General features: G+C 40.0%; 1 protein-coding gene across 1 annotated transcript in view; it reads right to left on the bottom strand.

Moving 5' to 3' along the window:
- JARID2 (jumonji and AT-rich interaction domain containing 2) overlaps positions 1 to 20,643 on the bottom strand; it is a 239,940-nt gene that overhangs the window by 82,379 nt on the left and 136,918 nt on the right. Inside the window, exon 3 of the mRNA XM_023532274.1 lies at positions 19,118 to 19,259. Coding sequence (XP_023388042.1) covers positions 19,118 to 19,259 — 142 coding nt within the window. The remainder of the gene's footprint in view (positions 1 to 19,117; positions 19,260 to 20,643) is intronic.

Here is a 20,643-nt window from a genome sequence, read left to right on the forward strand (position 1 = left end):
ACAATACACGGAATTCACATAATAGAATTTTGAAACCCTTGGATAAATGAATGAGTTCACACTGGGGTTGGGGGGTACGACAGCCTCTGTTGTCATGGCAATGGTAAATCAATGCATTCCGTTTCCACGCTTCACTGTGGATAACACAGGTACAGATAAGAGCTGACCCTATTTGCCCTTGCAAGAATTTTATGAAAATCTCTCTCCCCACCATTTCCTGCAGGGAGGGAACTAGCTCCATCCTGATCTCTGTGCAACAGTCTGTAGGAGATACCACCACCCCTAAAAAACCCCAAAGGCTAAAAATACAAGAAATTCCACCTTAAAAGATAAGCCACCGAGAAAATGTTGATCAGTGTATGGAATTGCCCTTCACAGGAAACATGACTGGAAGCATAAATTTTGTGCACCAAGGGACAGCTATAATGTTATTTAGTGTCATCTCTCCTCTGGTCTCAAACAACTTGCTTTGTAAAACAGAGAAACTGTTAGGCACACAGTGAAAGGTGGAGACAGACTTATGGAGGGGCATGTGTTTTATGAGCAGATTTCCCCACTGGGTGTAAATTAAATGAAATCTTGTGCAAGCTGAAACCTGTGAAATCGCGGAAAGAATGAGAGGTACACAGGCACATACATATGTAAATATTCTCAACCTCATTCCACCTCTGCCATATACACACACATATTCACACATACACTCTAGAAAGGGCTATGGGAAAAACTCTTAAGGCCTAGAAGAATCATTAAAACAGAGATTTGATGGATATTACATTGTCTGTCATCCAGAATGCCATCCATGAACACTAAGTATAAGACAAAGAAGAAAAACCTTGCAGGATCTAGAATTGTTCTGTCCACGAAGAATAGTGGAAAACATTCCTAGACTTATAGAGTACAGAGTTGTGGGTGCATCTACCTGGCCAAAGGGAGCATCACCTACTGTTACCTACGGAAAGCTGGGAATAATTTTACAGATATGAAATTAAAGCCAGCTATGACATTCCCTTGCAAAGGTAATCCAAGATGAAATCACAGTCTGCTTTGATTAGCTGTTTGCAGCAGGAAGACACTTTCACTCATATGGCATGCCCCTAGGTAGGGTGTTCTGCACAGAAGCAACTATCTAAAGTGAAATTACACCAGAAAAAAGAAAGTGGGGATGGGGAGGAGGTGGCATGCAGCCAGTGACTGGTCTATAAATAATTTCAAATAAACCACAAGGGAAGGAAAGACATTATTACTCTCCTGTTTCTGCACAAGGCAGATGAACAAGCTGAGGAAGGAAACACTGGGGGCCTATATAGGAAAAGGTCTCAAAAGGCCTGGTCTCAGATAGGCATGACAATATCTGTTAAGGTCTAAACTCAACACCTATGAAGGAAAAAGGAGAGCAGAAATAGATAAATCTGTACCACACTTCACCCAGTGGTCTGAGTACAGGTTTGTAAAAGAGAGAACCTAAACCAGAAAACAACAAAATAATCAGAGAGCACACCAAAGAAACAAAAAATCAACTGAACTCATTTAAATTCTTACCTAAGAGGGTCACACAAACTATCAAGCTTCTGTTTGATAAGAGAATATTCCTTTGCAAGTAAGCATTTAGGGAACAAGGCTACATCTACCTGAAAAAGGCTAACTGGCCTCAAGAATTCTTAACCACCGGATAGTCACTGTTCATTTAACACGGCAACATTATATAATATGAATATTAATCATTTATTGAAGAACAGTGGGGGCGGGGGGAGAAGATGACAGCCTCTTTATATCATATATAGCATTTAGTTCTTAGATCAGTGGTTTTCAAGGTGTTATCCTCTAACCGGCAGCATCAGAATCACTGGGGAACTTATCAGAAGTACAGGCTTCACCTTACATCTACTGAATCGAAAACTCTGGAGGTGGGGCCCAGCCAGCTGTGTTTTAACAAGTCTTCCAGGTGATTTTCATGTGTGCTCAGGTCAGACTGTCCCTGGGTTACAGCCAAATTTATAATGTATTACATTGCCATTTATCAGAGACTCTAAGTAGCTTTTAAGAGCATAAATGCAAAGCAAGTATCTACCTTACTCCAAAGCTTGTGCTCTTTCTATTATACCACATTAGAGGGACATTCAATCTCTAGTACTGGACATGGAAGACTGGTTTAAGGCAGTGTCAAAGATCTACTCTATATTTTAAATGAATAAGAATGGATTCGGTAATGAAATTAACACTTTTAGATTTGTCCTCTCACTTTTTGATAAATTTTACTTCCAAAAGCAGCACCATAAAGGGTGCCACATTGGTGCCATATGAACTGGAGGTCCAAGTTTGCTTAACAAAAATCTATGGGCACTGCTCAGCAGGGTTAGCCTGCTTACCTAGCCAAGCATGCCCGGAAACAGGCTTCCTACTGATTTTATTTAATAAGAGAAGTGTGTCCATTCCCACTGGCATACCTTTAGTGGCTAATGGTACAAGGGGATTTCAACAGAAGCAGTTTCTGCTCACAGTTCTGATTCAGTGTTCCCAGATTAAGGATTAACAATGGAGCTATAACCTCTTTGGAAAATCCATGGTGTCACTATCCAATCTGACATCCATAAATTTCATTTCTTAAACTGCTTCCTTCAAAGAGAAATTGCATTGAAGGTCTTAAATATTTTCTTTGTATCCTGATATCATTTTTTAAAGTATGAAGTTAAAAATATCCAAATGGGCAAATGTGGGGAGAAAAAATGGTTAAGACGGGCCTTTGTAACTGAAGACCAGAGGAGGCCAATATTTTAACCTCAAATCGGGTTAAAAGTTTCTCCTGCCCATCTGAGGCTTGAACCAAGAAATCTGAATAACATGGAAAAGCACTTATATACACCAAAGGTAGAGGCAGTATAGGTCATGGTGGTGATGAAAAGGGTGACACAAAATGTGACAAGTGTAGGCCTTCCAATGTTTGTTGTCATTACTCTTCATGACCTTCAAAATAAACAGGTCTCCAGCAGGAAAGGGAAAGCTGTACGTGCCATGCTCTCCTCTGGCTTCAAACAACAGCCCAAACTCACATAGCAGGAGGGCATCTTTTAGGAGACATACAGGTTTTGGCTGTATGGAAAAGATCAGTGTACACTTTGGTTCCTAAATCATTTCAAACATTACTAGACATTCTCATTGTAAGGACTCACATCGCCCCAGTCCTCCCTAAGCCTTAAATTTCTCATCTGTGGAACAGGATGATCTCACATTCATATGCTCGAAAGGGCTCCATTTATCCCAGCCTAGTTCAATGAGACTGATCTGTAGGAGGCATAAGTAATGAGAATCAGGAGCGAAATTATGGCCAAGGCGGCTCAAATCCCTAACAAAGGGGAATAACTACAAGCTCCCGAAAGGCCAAGTGCCAGTCCACATTACACAATGGCATTTGCCAGAACAACAAGCAGATTACAGCCCAGCAATGTACCAATAGTCTGCAGGCTGTCATAATGAATGCAAACATATTTCTTGGGGGCAAAATAACAGGCTGCACAAATTTGTAACTATGTTCTAAAGAAAGAATGACTCGGAAAACAACATATATTTAAAAACTGCTAAAATCCATCCAGCACAGTTCTCAGTTGACAGATTATTTTTAAAAATTAACATAATGAATATACCACAGGCTAATCACAAAGTACCCCCAAGATTGGCCTAAATCACACTTGTGGTTACTTGAAGCATCGTCTACAGACCATTCATTCCCCAAGAATTTGTAGGCGCTAAGGTGGGCTTTGGCCTGGAAAGAAAGCTGAGTAGTCCACCATGGCCAGAGAAGCAGGCACTGATAAAAACGGTCTTCCCACCAGATTCCCAATAAACATTAAAGCTAATGCCTGCTTAGAGTATTTTTTTTTTAATTACCAGAGAATAATTTACTTGACTCAGTAAAGCGCCTGACCTATTATACAGTGTTATTAATACTCAACAGAATAGTACTTCATATGAAAGAAGCAACATCTCAGAATCCCTCCATGCATTTTAAAAACTGTCTGAAACCAAATATAAGTAAGAGGACAAAGACTCATTTTTAAGACCTGGCCTCTGTTTTCCTTTTAAAAGTTTTCATTCTTTCTGCATTTTATATAGACAACAGGAATTAATATTAATGTTAATTCTACACAACTGAAGCTTTCTATAAAGCGACTATATATGCTATTTAAACTTTATAGAAATTTTCTTCAAAAATTAAACTCCAAGAACACAAATAAGCAAAAGTCTTCTTCTACCTCTGGGAAAACCAATATATGAGAGTATGAGATAATAGCAGGAAATGTCAGATACATTTATCGCCATCATTATGAGAGAATAAGATTATCATGGAATTAGATGCTCAGGTTAAATATTTAAAACTTTTAAAGAGACCAGAAAACCACAGTTGACCTTAAGTTGGCACCACAGGAAGAACCAAAGAGCCTTCAGGCAAGAAGGCGTTTCTTCCCCTTCTCTTGGCATCGCTAATTAATGATGGCTGACTGAAATTCAGTGACCTTATATTCTGGTTTGAGGACTCCAGAATCTGTTGTGAAATTAAAAACAGGCAATGCTTTATAACCTAATCAGATGTTACAAGAGATCTCAAGGGGTAAGTTTACAAGTTATATTTTGGTTTCTATATAAATGAATGTGGAATTTTAGACCTAGGGAGTATTTACAGAATACCAAAGAGAAGAAGGATGGAGAAATGGGGAGGTGGGGGAGGAGATATGAAACAGAAGAAAAATATATTACTATCAAAAAAACAATCTGCTAGACTCTTTCCTGACCCTTTTAAACAAGACAAGTATGAGTAACACTTCAAAAACACACGACAAGACACACATGTATATAACACATCTACGTTCCAGTATGATAGAAAGTGTTACTTGAATAATTCTAAACAGGAATATGTGCTTCCCAAATATGACAACTCCTCTAGGAAGATTTCCTTTCCTACACTTTAGTGGGCTACTCTTGGAATTTGTTTACATTCACAAAAACACAGAAACATTTATTGGATACCAGATAATCCATTAGCCATTGGAGGTACAAAGATAAACAGGATTTTCCATCTCTGAGACAGCTGAGGGTCCAATTCTTTGAAAGCCTGACCGTCAAGTGAGCATAATAACCTAGACAGTGATGACTTCCCAATTCCCACCCCACCCAAACATGCTCAAGAAAATCACAGTGATAATGTTGACTCTGTACCCATTCTGTGGAATGGGCTTTAAGCTAGTGAGACAGACTGTTAAGGTATTTTATGAGGATCATACTCTAAAAAAATTCTATGTTTGCAAATCAAAGCAACTGAGTCTAAAGCAAGAAATTCTTGCCTGATATTTACCTTATTCCAATGGGAAAAAAACATTTATTATTACAATCTTCTCTCTAAATTTCGAATAGTGGAAATGAACCAAGATCTCTCCCCTAACAAGTCATTTAGGTTGCTGCCTTCCCTCTTTAGCTTATACTTTAAAACCTTTCTAGCCAACCTCCCCCCCACCCCACCCCCCACACACACACTCTAAAAATGAAAGGGAGGGAAGAAAAGAGGGAGGGAACAGAAGTGTGAGATTCTAGTAATAAGAAGGACCCCCTTCTCCCTTCTCAGTTGAAACAATGTGCACTGCTTTTAATTGAGCTGCTAAGCAGCCAAGTGAGATATTGACATTAAGGGACATTCTGCATCAGAAGCCATATCTAACAACCCCTGCACAAGCACTCCTATGCGAACCACAAATGACAAGAATGGCTGTCACCACCTTCACAAGCGAGGTGACTCCAAAGCCTCATAAACCCAGCATGTCTGGAACCAACATCTGTGTGTTTGCTCTCAATTTCATCAAGGAAGATTTACAAACTGGTTAAGATGTTTCCAGGAGGGTCAGCTACTACTGAAAAGAAAAGAGAAATGTTTACCTCTGTCCTTTGTGGGTGTAAAAGGCAAGGAGTGCAAAAGCACGTGACAGAGATGATCATATTTAAAAGACTAGGAAGAGCTGCGATATAGGAAGAAGGGAAGACACTGGTACCCAGTTTCCGTGGCAACCACGAAGCATGCTAGACCATAATTTGCATGGGAGGTGGAAGTGATATCCCAGCAATCAGATCTCTGAGATAACAGAAAAAGGAAATGGCCACAGCAGTAATAAAACTGCCCCCAATGAAGTTCTAGCCACTTTCCTTAAACAAATAAATGTGATAGAAGCCTGTGCGCTTAGCAGGAAACCTTAAGCAAATCACGGGGGCCGATGTCCATTCTTACAAGTGTCTAAAAATTTGTCCTCAGCAATAACTAATAGCCAATTAAATCAAAGGTATTTTGCAAATATTTCACCCTGTATAGGACACACATGCTCTGGGCAGGCCCCACATTTCCCGTTCCTTCCTTCACTCAGACCCACGCACGCTGACCTCTTAGGACGGCAGTGCATGTTTATACAGAAGTGAGTATCTACAGACTTTTCTAGACGGGATCCCACATCTACCAGAATAAATAACTTGTTAAAAGGAGGCCAGTTTCACTAATAAAAAAGCTTAATACACAATTCCAGGAAGGTAGACATTAACAGTAAATTTTAAAATAAATTGCGCACACCAAAAAAACTTGCCTGAAAAGATAGATCTCTCCTTGCTTTAGATTCCTATGCAGTTTAACTCCATATACATCAAAGGTGTTACCCAACCCCCAATTATCCAGGCCAGGGATGTGGTACTTTAACACACACTTAACTTCCATGATAATTTTAAAACTAAAGACAGGATGGAGCCAATGTAAATGTACTAAAACCTTCTGATCAAAACCAGAAAACAACAGTGATAGCTTTCAAATAGTACAGTCCCCTTTTAATTAGCCAAGAACCTCTTATGTTTAAAGTCAACTCAAAGGAAAGGAAAGAAAGAAAGGAAGGCAGGGAAGGAGGGAGGCAAGGAGAAAGGAGAAAGAGAGGGAGAGAGAAAAAGAGGGACTGAAAGAAACTGGGATTTGTTTTTCACACTTACTAAGGTGAAGACAGAGGCTCACCTGTTCCTTCTTGTAATGGAAGGCAGCTAACCACTGTCTTTCACCATACAGTCAACAAATATAGATGCAGTGCCTCTAGGCACATCTTGACTTAAGACTGATTTGGGGACCAAAGCTAAAGCATAACAGGCTCCTACCTAGTGCTGAAAGAAGTTATTTTCTTTAATTCTAAAAACCACCTAGGCTGCAGGTAATTGCAGGTCTGCTGAATTAGGTCAGTCCAACTTGAAGCCTGCATGGCTCTCAGCCCACCACACAGTCCCTGCAGGCCTTGTCAGTGTGTCCTTTCCGTTCTTGGGAAGGGGTGATTGAGGGGGTGTGAGGTACACCTTGTTCTCACTACAAGTGATATGTCAACTACAAGAATACAGAGTCAGTTCTGAGGCTTCTAAGAGACAGAAAAATGGACAGACCTGCTAATTTTCCCCCCAAAACCACGTATGCCCTTTCTAAATATCAACTAACTCTCAGTCTCAAGCTCACCATATTGGTAAAAGTAAGTTATTAAGTAAATTCTTCCTCCTCCCAGCCCTCTGGTGAGGTCAGGCAGATGTGTCCAGGCTCAGCCCCACCCAAAGATGACCAAGAGGCCCTTCCAGCTCTGTAGGTCTCCAGCAGCTGTTGTCTCCTCCCACGGGCAAGCAGCCCAGCACCCAAGACACTCATCATATTATTAATATGGCTCCACCACATCCTGCTGCCAGGCCGATGGAGCCTCCGGAACCAGGCCTGTCTCTTTGCATAATTTTGGCTGAGAAGCCTGCAGCTGGCTCCTGTCACTCTGTCAGGAAGTTAAAAGAGAAGCTCCACCACTGGGCCAGGAGCACAGCAAGAGTAGAGTCTCCTCCCTCCTTCATTCTCACTACCCTTCCCACAGAAGGAAAAACTAAGTCACGTGTCACCTTACTGTAGATGCCCCAACTTCCCTAGTCATTCACCCTCTGCGTCCCACAGAGGTCACGTCTTCTATGGTACTCCCCACACTGTATTCCAAACTATGTGCGTCTATTTTTTCTCCGCAGAATGGAGATTTCCCATACCACAAAACCAGGCTTAAAGAATCATCTTCTAGATCCATCCCAGTACCTGGCAAACAACTTGAAATTTGATGAACAAATTAGCACCCCTGGACACTTTCCTCCCTGAGGGTCACGCTCCCTCCTCTGAGAGTTAAAATAGGATCACTCTGTCCACCACTCATAATTCTCAGGACTCTCAAAAGGATTTTTTAAAACACAACTCTTCCATCTCTCTTCATCATCAGTGCTCCATAGTGATTCTTCACTAATTTACTCAAAGTGAACAGAAACCATTTACTGAGTCCTCACAGTATGCCAGGAGCTTTTTTCCTTGGGCAGAGTGTAGTCACTTCTGCCTCAGTATCTTCATCTATAAAATGGAGATTATAATAATAAAAGACCTATCCCAAAGGGTTTGCTGTGAAAATTAAATGGGCTAATATATATTGGCTGGCACACCACTCTGTATGTATATAAGCAGAATATAAGTAAAGTGTGAGTTTTTGTCACAGCCACTCTGCAAAGGTTCTATTGGAGGACTGACTCTCCCATGGAGAGTTAAGAAAAGAAACTAGAATTCAAACTCAGTCTATATGATTCTAGAATCTTAAAATTTTCTCCTTTCCCCCAATTTCTAATCAAGATTATACCAGAAAAACATGTTCCACCTTAAACCATCTCATACTGAGGATCACTCAGGAATACCTCCCAACCCGGTGTCACTTGCCTTAAGATCAGGAAGGAGACCATCAGGCACAAATCCAAAACAGTCTGCATATGCCTGTGTGCTACCCAGGGACTAAGAGTCTCTCCGAAAGTTTAGAACACCTCATGTACACGAAGGATTTAGAAGGCTGTCCCCTTTCCCAGGAAAAATGGTCTCTTGGAACATGTGGAAGCCAGCTATGCTCAAAGGGAGCTTTCTCCTCCTGGAAGGTCAGGTGGCTGAGGCCTAGTTCCTGGTTCTGGGGATACACTTACTGCACAGTGCCAGGCAAGACGTAAAGTCAGGAACGTGGGCTCAGAATGCTAAGCAACATGCCTTGGCTATGCTGCCTGGAAGAAGGATGGGAAGAAAACTGATCCCTACAGTAAAAGAAAGGCTCTCAAAGGAGAGGAAGTACGTGAGAAAATAGATAAGGAGACTCACTTAAAGACAGGGAACCGGAAAGGGACAGCAAGCACAGTTGCCAAGCACCCTGCCACACTGCCTGCCACACACGATTTCCTAGCCCCTCCCAACCATTGCCATAAGGGAGAAAGAGGCCAACGAGAGTCAGCAGAAGTGAAAATGAGAAGTGACAACTTTCTCCCCAACTCCTATATCACAGATATCCAATCCAGGATAAAATGTAGGTGCTTTTAGCCCAGGGTAATCATCCAGAGGCACCTCTCAGCCCTAATTACCCCAGTCTGGGCAGCAGCAAGCCTTTGTCTCAGCTAGAGGCACAGAGGAGACGGTGGAAAGAAAATATTTCAAAAAGAAGCTACAGTCAATCCATCCTGCCATTTAAGCCAAACAATCTACCCATGCATGTTCCATACAGGTAACCCCAAAATACTAGCCCAGGTTTAGTCAGTCATGCAGGAACCTCATTTGCCATCCACTTCCATATTCTTCCTTCTACAATGTCAAACTCCACGGCCAACTTTAATCTTTCTGACCTTCCCTCCTCTAACAACCAACAACCACACTTCACCCCATCCCCAAAACCACCCAGACCTGTTTGCTTTCTTCTGATAAGTGACTGAGCTGCATCGTTAGGTTTCCATAAAGGGGGTTGTCTGGTACCTTTAAACACTATTCTTGTACGTAGTCAAGCAGCCCTAAGAAAGATGACAAGGATGGACTCAAAATGACGCTTCACTAGTGACAAAGGAGGATCTGGTTCCTGTAAACCAAAGCAACACAAAGATTGTTTTGTAACCCCTAAATCATGCCACCTAAATAATAATCTGCCAAGTAGTTAAAATTCTAAGACAGGAAGGGGAGATGGGGAATCCCATAAACCTCCCATGAATAATTTCACATGCAAAACCAGTCAGATGTCATGTTTATTACAGCAGATGGCCCACGGCCAGCCTCTATTTCACCACTGGCGGGGTGGTTCTCTTTAATAGAGATAACCAGTGCCTTGGGAAGTGGAGGGGAGAGAAGAGGAATGGACTCCTGCAAATTATGAGTGGTCTGAACAGAAGCCCGGGGGATTTAGCTGCAGGGGGCAAAAAACCTGACCATGAACGTGGGTGAGCGGCATGTGTCATCCTGCGGCATGTGTCATCCTGCAGTAAGCAGAACACGCATGTGCTTTAGACAGTGAGAACCTCTGACACAATCAGAAATGCTCTCACAGCTCTCTGCTATCCAACTTGAGTCATCTGACTCTCAGTTTCACCTTGGTGGCCATTTTACCTGGGGAAACACTTAAGATCAAGGTTAAAGTATAAAGCGCTAAGAGATATAAATTCCCGTTCCAAACCTGAACTGTATGAAAAAGTGAAGTAGATCTGTAAACAGGCAATATAAGCAAGCCCATACTTTACCCCTCAAAACCCACCAACTTTAGGCAGCTAAATGAAAAGTGGAAAAGAGTATTCTCCCAGAGAGAGACACAGGAACAACCCATTAAAATCACAAACTAATCACAGATCTATTTAGAACAGCCACCTGAAACAGAGATCCTAAATGTTCTCATATCCAGAATATGACCTCCTCTCTGCATGAAAAGCATGACCTCTATAACTTCTAATTCGGGAGAACTCCAGAGACGATTTCAAAAGCAAACTGTTCTGATCAGTATAAGCTACGAAAGTTTTCCCCCTTTCTACTGTTTGGTTTACAATGAAGAAAATAATTTTGTCACTTTCATTAAAGAAGGAATACAGACACTGGCAGAGAAAACATTTACTAGGTTATATGATCTGAGAAGCCACAAGGGGTGTGCACTGCACAAAGGTACTCAAGCTGAGGAGGTGGGTAGGGTTGTGATCCTGCCATGGTTCCACTCACTAAGCCAGGTAGGTACTGCTGGCCCAAAAGGAGTGCCCTTCCGGAATTTGTTTGTCTAGGAGATACTTGAAAGAATAAGGCCTACATCTGATACCCTTAATCAAAAGTGACATGGTACAGTGGAAAAGTCTAGGCATTATATACATAGACTTGGATTCGAATCCTGACTGCTACTCATAAAAATGTGTCATTAGTAAAGTATGTAGAACATTTGCTGGCTCAGCTATAAAACAAGGAGAGTAAAAATTTCCAGGTGTTTTATGAGGATTAAGGTAAGATTTACTAGCACAATGTTATATATTTACTAAGAGGCCATTCTTTTTCTTTTAGAGACAGACTTTCTAGAACTTCAACCTTAGAGTCTGAAGGATCTCTAATAGTGAGATTTTTCTATTTATAGGTCATTGCTTCCTTATTTTGTAATTTTCTTTTTCATTGTGTCAGTGTTTACGCAATTCATTATTTTCTCTTTTCGTGACTAATAATTAAATGGAAAGGTTATGACTACGATAAAGTACATACATGGTACAGTAGTCCCTTCTTATCTGCAAGGGATATGTCCCAAAGACAGTTGCAAGGCAGTGGTGGCCTGAAACCAGAGATAGTAACGTACCCCATATGTATGTTATGTATACTTTTTTCCCTATACTTGCCTTTTCACTGAAAAGAAACACTTTATGGTTCCTCTGTGGCATATCCAAATTGCCAGCATCACTCCTCTAGTACTTTGGGGCAATTATTAAGTAAAATAAGGGTTACTTGAACACAAGCACTGCCATACCACCACAGCTGATCTGATAACTGACACAGCTACTAAGTAACTAACAGGAGGGGAGCATATACAGCGTGGATATGCTAGACAAAGGGATGATTCACGTCCCAGATGGGACGAAGCAGGACAGCATGAGATCTGATCACACTACTCAGAATGGTGCACAATTTAAAACTTATGAATTGTTTATTTCTGGAATTTTCCATTTAATGTTTGGACCACAGTTGACCACAGGTAACTGAAAGCATGTATGGACCTACTGAAGATACATTTCCTGGTAGTGTGTTTTGCTCTCCTTCATTCAGTACTCAAAAAACAGCTAGGAACTTTTGCTTCTGTTTGAGATAGAATAATAGAGACAGAATTTGCTTCCTGCCTGAAAAAAAACAAAAACAAAAAAACAAAAAAAACTAAAACTTCACACAAGACAATAGACATCATATAACAAAGCACTGCAATCCCAAGAGCTGGGGAAAAAAATGACTGCTCAGCTTAATGCTTTGAGAAAAATTTCCAGGCCATGGCATAAGGAGGAGAAATTCAAGGAGAGTCTAAAGGAATGCAAGTTGAGAAGGAGTTGAGAATTTGTGGAAGCCAACGTATGGAACAGAATCTGTAGAGTACTTGAGAGGTGAGAGTCACACGAGAAACTCTGGAATCGGCCGAGAGTCCTCCTCAAATACTTGCTGAATGAGTACGAGCCAGCACACGTGTGTGAGGAAACTACCCAAGGGAAAGTACAACACGAAGGGATTAGAGGGTGCAGTCCCTAAATCCCACACGGGGCCAGGAACAGTACCCTGCACCTACTGCCCAAAATAGTAATAAGCATCATGTTTCATGGGGCACTGAATAAAGTACTCATTTAGGTTTTACTTGAGTAGTGAGGAAAACTAGACCCTACATCAAACATTACTCTACCCTTATCTAACAAAGCCGAAAAGCCAAGACCCAAAAGGATCAAACTGCTGCCCAGTAATTTAATCACATCCTAAATCAATGCTCAAGAACAGGCAGAAAAATACAAATATATTCAGCATCCAAAAAAAGAGAAATTTACAATAAGAAACTACCAGACAAGCAAGGAATATTAATCAATCCAAACTGAACCATAAATGACACCAATGACAGAATCAGTACACAAAGATATATATCTATTATAAATGTATTCCATTCATTCAAGAAAACAGAGCAAATCTAAGCATATTAAGAGAGACACTTAAGATAGTAAGATCAAAATCTGACTTATAAAGATAGCAACAACTCTCTCTGAGATTAAAAAGTATGTGTGCACAGATCTGGAGTAGAAACTACCTAAAATGAAACAGGGGAAAAAAACCGAAATAAGATGAACGGCATCAATGAGCTGTGGGACAACTTCAAGGAGATAAACATATGTGCAACTGAAATCCCAAAAAAAGGAAAGAGTAACATGCACAAAAAAAAAAAAAAAAAGTGCAGAAATATTGGCTCCAAACTTTCCCAAAATGATGAAATCTACAGAACTAAGAAGCTCAATGAACTCCAAACACAAGAAGCACAAACAAAACTATACACCAAGGTACACTGCACGATACATGAAAAAAAAATTTGAAGTAGACTGAGGAAATGACAGTTCTTGGAGAGTTAAGAATAATGGCAGACTTCTTGTCAGAAACAATGCAAACCAAGAAACAGTGGAGTAGAACATTATCTTTAAATTACTGTAGCGGGGTGGGAGGGACCCTAGAATTCTATACCCAGCAAAAACAGCTTTCAAAAATGAAGACGAATTTCTCACAACTACGTGTGATTCCACAATTCTCATAGATATTTTCTTTAAATAGGGTTAAAAGCAACTTTAAAGACCCTTTCAGACATACAAAAGGTGAAACATTCATCCAACCCCAGCGGACTTATATTAAAATGTAAAAGTCCTTCAGGTTAAAGGAAAAGGAAACTGATTCCAGAATGACATCTACAGAAAGGAAAGAAGAAAACGCAAAATGGCAACTATTTGGGTATATGAAAAGAGTAGATAGGCTAGACACAGCTACCTTTACTTTATATTTAACTTCACCTTATTAAAGGTGTCACATAATATTTCATTCCTCAATTTTGACCATTCCTTACTTCTTTAAAAGTAAAGAAATTGTGTCAGTCAAGGTAGCTCTAGAATTATAACAGTACTAATTTCTATTTTGTAAATTACTCTTCAAGGCTGTAACAAAATAATCTGCAGTAGCCTGGTGAGTAAAGGCATTGAAACATAAATCAAAAGTTAAGAGAAATATACCTAAGCTGTGTGCTACTTGCTTGCTTTGATTTTTGGCAATAACAGTATTTAACATTAAACTATACTACCGATGCATTCTGTAACAGGGAAATGTAAAAAATATTTAGGCTTTTCAAATTCTTAAGGATGTTCACATTGAATAACTCGCATTTCTAATAGTGCATGCTGACAAGCAAGAACCCTATGCATGTGGGCCTATCTCACTTTCCAACTTGGGGGTATGAAAGTATTTCAGATAACAAAGTAACTCGGAACAGAAATAATAAGGAAAATGTTTACACTGGCAATTCACCTATGGAAAAAAATACCTAGTTAAAATGCCTAGGAGAATTCTCATTGTCATCAGCATGTACTCATATTCAGAAACTAAACTGCACTAAGTCGTGGTGGCGTCCTCACTCTTAAAATAATTCTTCACTTAAAATCCAATCTACTGGAAAAAGACTATCTTTGAATTCAGTAAGTCTTATATATCAAAGGCCTAACTCAAATACATTAACTCTTTAACAGAAAGAAAACAGTCATGTCCCTGCAGAGGCAGTCTGCACTTTTTACTAGTTCAGTAGATCCTCTTGGGAATTTGTTTTTAAAGCATATCAGCGACCTTAGCATGAAGTACTGACAAAACTGGGGTTCCCCCAAGGTAACGCAATGACTAACTTGTGAATAGCCGAGATGGAGATGGAATCTGCTCACCAATACCTCGTCTTCATGAACTTCAACCTCGCCTCACTTCTGCCTGCTCCATGTAAGTCAATACCTGATCACACCGAGCCTTGCGGAGGAAATTCACACTATACAACCACAAAGATCCTTCCTGTGACTCAATAACTTCAAAAGAGGGACATGCGCCCACGCTTTTCCATCTGCCCCCAGATGGCTGTGACGGTGGTAACATGGAGGAAAGATGTGAATCATAATTTGTATAAATCAAAATCTCTGTAAAACATGTTTGAAAAGTCTGCAATGAATGCGCATATTATGCGCCACATACTCCAATAGCTAATAATATCTAGCACACAGTACTCATTATACACCTGAGTGCTCGTCATGAATTAACTTGCTGAGCATACAAAACCACCATAGCGGGTTACTACTGTCTGAAGATATTGTACAGGTGAGAAAACTGAGGCCCAGCAATGTTATAGGACCTGCCAAGAACACATAAGCGGTAGATAGTCAAGCCAGAATAAGAAGCCACGTGTCTAGCTCCAGCTCATTCTCTTAACCACTGTGCCACACACAAACTTCCCATGGCATGTCCTTAAGAATTACCATTGTCTTTATATTTTTCCTACCTAGTCCCTCCACCTACCCAAAAATAGAATACACGCAGTCAATTATGCTATATCTTAGAGTGGTCAATTCAAATGACCCCTTTTTGGACCATGCATTTTGGATCTTCCATTTACTTACACCTAAAAACATACCTTCACCAACTTCTTTGCACAACACCTTCCTTTCCACCAGCCAAACAGAGAACTCCTATCTCCATAACTACCATTCCAGAGTTTCTCATAGTCAGTCTTACCTGGCTAACAAAAACTGTCCATTCTGGTTTCAGAGAAAACACTCAGATATTTTTTGCAGGAAGCACAAATTTTACAATAACCAAGTGTAATGGGATTGGCAGTATAGGTAGGTGGGGGCGTGGGAGGAGCTAGGTGTGGCCACTAACAAATTCAGAAAAGGATGATTAAAGGCTGAATGTCTCTATAATGTTTCCATTCTAAGCAGTAAAAACTACATTCATTATAATTGTTAAAAAAAAATTTAATTCACCTACCACAATGATCAAAAGGAAAATCACCTAGGAACTCCTATCAGTGCCAAGTCTTCCAGATCTCCATTGGTTAGGTTGCCCTGTCCATCAAACAGGCAGGGAGCTTCTAAAGAAAGGGTGGCTTTTCCTTTTGCAAAGAATGATTTAGATAATGACCTCTTATAGGCTAAATAAAAAGATAACATATTTTTGCCTCGATAAAGAAAAATAAATCCTACAGACTCTGGATTCTACTGCTTTCTATGTGACAAAAAGATCTCAACTTCTTTAAAATCAATGGCATCATGTACTTACACAGAAATACAGCTTAGGGGGTTTCCTGTAGAAAAAATAACACTTTGTAAACATATGGGATGTTCTGACTAAAGACTTAAAAAACATGTTACAAGCATCATCAGAAAATGGAATTGCTTCAATTTACAGGCTGGAAACTCAGGGCAGGTTAAATTAAGGTTGGTACAGTCTACACCTTCAGATTTTAATTTGTCTTAAGGGAATCAAAAACATAAATTCTTTCCTTCTTTTCCCCTTTTCCGCACCAAAAGGCATATTAACTGGTAATCCTAAAGACATGGACTTAGAAAGAGTAATTAACTGTATGAGAACGGCTACTAATTCGTATCATTCCAAAAATGTACAGAATGCTTTTTCCAAAGCCAGTATGTAAATCATGGCGCTCAATTTTTAGGATTCAATGTATTTTTCCTAGAAAGTCTAAATGCCAGCAGGGACTGCAAAATGGTCAATCAGGAAACATACTCTTTACACACACACACACACACACACACACACACACACACAGAGGCTTAGGGAATTTTACACACAGAGTAAAAAGTAGCATCTAGTCAACAATCCACTCAGAGCTTGAAGTAACATTTTGAACTAACCACTTTTAGTAGTTACTCTGGACTTGACTTGTCATCAGCAGAGACAGCACACTCAGTCAATGTATTAGAAAAAGTACAGTATATGTAGAAGAAGAGTGGAGTACTACAGTTTGAATAGTACACTAGCAAAGCTTTAGGAATTCAGGTTCCAATTTACACGTTCTGCCTTAGAAGAAAGGGTTCATATCAAATTATTTATACTAAATACTCATACTGACTACCAATGAGGGATAAAACAAATTCATTGCCAGAAAGTACTTGAAGTTGTTTTTATTTTGTACTTGTTATGTATCCTGCCTGCAACATTACAAGAAATGTATGCCTTAACTATACTACCCGTTCGTAAACTACACAGCCCTCCGCCTGTATTCCAGGCCACCAGAGACCAGTCCTAAAACTAGCCTAACTGGTCAACCCTTAATTTATATTATGTCCCTGAAAGATTTCACTAGTAGAGTGTGATTATAATCAAATAAAATGCTGCTATGTGTCTTCGATTGGTAAGAAAAGATGCTTGGCACACTAAAATTAGAGCAGACCAGCAATGGTAAAATTTTCCTTAAATTCTTCCTGAACAAAGCTTCTCTTTTCCACTGGCCTGGAGCACTGAAGTTAAATGACTGCTTTGCACACAGCTGCCACACAACACCAATATGCCAAACGAAGAGGAAGCAAGCAGCGCCGTCATCTGAGAAAGGCACTACGAGCCAGGGACAAAAGGCCTCCGCCCCTTCCAAGAGAATGAAGCCCACTGATGTTCGTCACCACACTCCCACGCCGACCGGATATTACCAGACGTGAGGGTGACGAAGACCTACATGACACAACAAAAGGACTGGGTGCTGTCACTTCTAACCACAAACTCACCAAATTTTGTTCCCTAAAGAGAGATGAAAGATGATGCTAGATGCATGACCACTCATCCACGTTTCGAAGCACATATAATATTATTACACATTCCAAATATTTACTGATGTGGGTTTTTTAAAACACATCTTGCACTCCCTTCTCTTGTGATAATGCAGTCCTCCTCAAACTGGGACAGTGTGAATATTTATTACAGAGTATCTGAAACACAATAGGCTTATTACTGAGACACTCACCCAAGTGTCTTTAAAAAGAACAGTATACAAAAGCCCAGTATACTAGCAGAGATAATTCTTACATATGCTTGCTAACTGTCCTAACGACAAATCTACTGACATCCAAGACACAGTGCTGAGGATTAAGAGAAAATAAGGATGGAAGTTAATACAGACTCTGTATCATGCGGCTTTCCAAACAAAGATACTGCATGATGGAGGAAAATAATGCTCTGATGCATCTCAAATTTCAGCTCCAAAGCATAACTCTGTTAAGGATGTCAAATATCTACACACGGCTAATTCTGTCCTTTCCTCTTAATTTTCCACCATACTCAGTTCTTCATTAGATACACACATCTAGTTAGTTTCCGAAAAGTAATTATAATTCTGTAGAAAGAGTAAACAAAGAAGACCGGACCAGGGGAATTTTTTTTCCTTTCCCCAACCTCTCAAACTAACAGATTCTAAGAAAATGTCATTAACCTAGTCATCCAGGAAAACATCAAGTATGAGAACGGAAAAGGATGAAATGAAATATAAATTCTAAATGGGGGGGAAAAGGAAAACAATATGTGAGATATGAAATAAGGGAGATAACTAGTAAATGGTTCTTAAACACCCAGTTGAAAGCATTGTTACATAATGTCACTATCACTGTTTGACCATAAAACCACAAACTTATCAATCTACCATATAGCCTACTTCCTTATCAAACTATGTAAAGTTTATTTAGGACAGTCATTCTTTAAAAAACTGCTGGTAAAATTAATGTTTTAAAAACTGATTCCAAAAATAAATAAAAATAAAAAATAAAAACTGATTCCACAACTACTAACCTAATTAAACGCCAAATGGATTTTGCTTTCCTGATGAGGGGGAAGATTTTTTAGAAACACCACATTTAATTCTTCAGATTTTTAGAAACATTTCTCTTCAAGAATGGCAAAATGCCATCAAATATAGTCAAGGAATACTACTGATGAAAATCAATGAAAATGAACAGTGAAGACAGGAATTACAAATTGGTGTCTGGCCAATTGTTAGGGCAGGAACATGTTTTGTTTGGCCCATACTATTTTTTGTGTATTTATTTTTATTTAGAAACCAGGACATCTCACATAAAAATTCAGCATTCTGGCTCCTCTATTAAAAATCAGGAGATTGGGTGAATGGGCTCAAGTTTGTTCCCATGTGGCAAAAACTGGCACCTAGTTTGCAGTCCCTGTTTTAAGGCACCGATACTTTCAGCCTTGGGTACTAACCTTTTCCTCGACGGCCCTTCTTCAAAATCTGAAGAACTAACATCGTTGCTAGTAGAGGACACTTGGGATGCATCATCCTTCTCATTCTCTGACTGTTCTGATGCTGGTCCTAATCCCTTAGACTGGCCATTACCAAGGAGCCCTACAGGTGAGAAAAGGGGACAAACACTTAAATACATGATATCAGGAAGCAGCACTTTTCCACAGTTAACCCTACACAATGGCTTGTGAAGACAGACAAGATTCTGGATAGAAAAGAATTAAAAGGCACACATCCCTTTTGAATGCGGGGGGCGGGGGGGGGGTTGAGTCTCGCATCTCATCTACTTTTAATCTTTTACAGGAGTGAAATGCCTAAAAAGGAAATAATTTCAGTAGCAAAAAAATTCAAGCAGAAATTTTAAAGCATGGTAATATACTGTAAGGTTCTTTTCTGAAGTACATAAACATCTTTTAGGGCTTGGGTGGGGGAAAGCAAGGCATCTCAAGCATTACCAATTCAAACTAGTTATCCTCCAAGAGCTAAATATTTACTCCAGAAATGATGAAATTTTTTTTTTGGAATTATCTTCAGGAACCAGTGCCTGCTACACAAGAAAAAGCATCATTACTTTATAGCTGTATCTTAGTTGTGAATTGGAAATCTTACTACCCATACTTTCTCTTCACAGCAATCCGTTGTATTAGATAGTCACCATATTTGCCTTTGCTTGTTTCAAAGGATAAAGATTTTCTCTGACTGTATATATGGCACCATGCAGAAGAAGGTGTCTGGGGGCCCTAGGGTGTGTAAGCACAATGGAGAAAAGTCCTAGAGATGGGCTGTGCCAAGTGATATGAAATATTTTAACAAGCAGTAAGGAAGGCTACACTAATGGGTATCAACTAAATAAAAGCCTGGTCAGTCTTCTAGCACTCAGATGTCCTTGCATCTAGAGTTCTGGATACAACTTATGTTCTACCCATGGAGAAGGGTGAACCAGCAAAAATGTCCACAGCAACTGGCACCCAATTTCACTGTTTAGTCACCAGACTCATGGGCAGCAGCAGGAATGCTAGCACAGTATCTGCATTTTCACAGCCATAATGTCTGGCTTTTAAACGATGCCTGAAGTGCAGGGTGACCCTTTGATTTTTGTTCTTCCAACCCTTCCACCAATTTTGTAAGCACCTAATTCCCTGTATTAAATACCTTTTTAATTGAACCACTTTAAGAGTGATTACTATTAGTTGCATTTACACTATATGAAACAGGGGTCCCCAGCCCCTGGGCAGCAGACCTGCACAGGTCCGTGGCCTGTTAGGAACAGGGCCACACAACAGGAGGTGAGCGGCAGGCAAGCCAGCGAAGCTTTATCTGTATTTGCAGCCACTCTCCAGTGCTAGCATCACTGCCTCAGCTTCACCTCAGATCATGAGGCATTAGATTCTCATAGGAGCACTAGTCCCTGGTGCCAAAAAGGTTGGGGACAACTGATATAGAATACAGTGTTCTATATATTTGGTAAAATTTTCTGAAAGAACAT

Source organism: Pteropus vampyrus, unplaced genomic scaffold, assembly GCF_000151845.1.
Source record: "Pteropus vampyrus isolate Shadow unplaced genomic scaffold, Pvam_2.0 Scaffold80, whole genome shotgun sequence".
Taxonomy (NCBI): domain Eukaryota; kingdom Metazoa; phylum Chordata; class Mammalia; order Chiroptera; family Pteropodidae; genus Pteropus; species Pteropus vampyrus.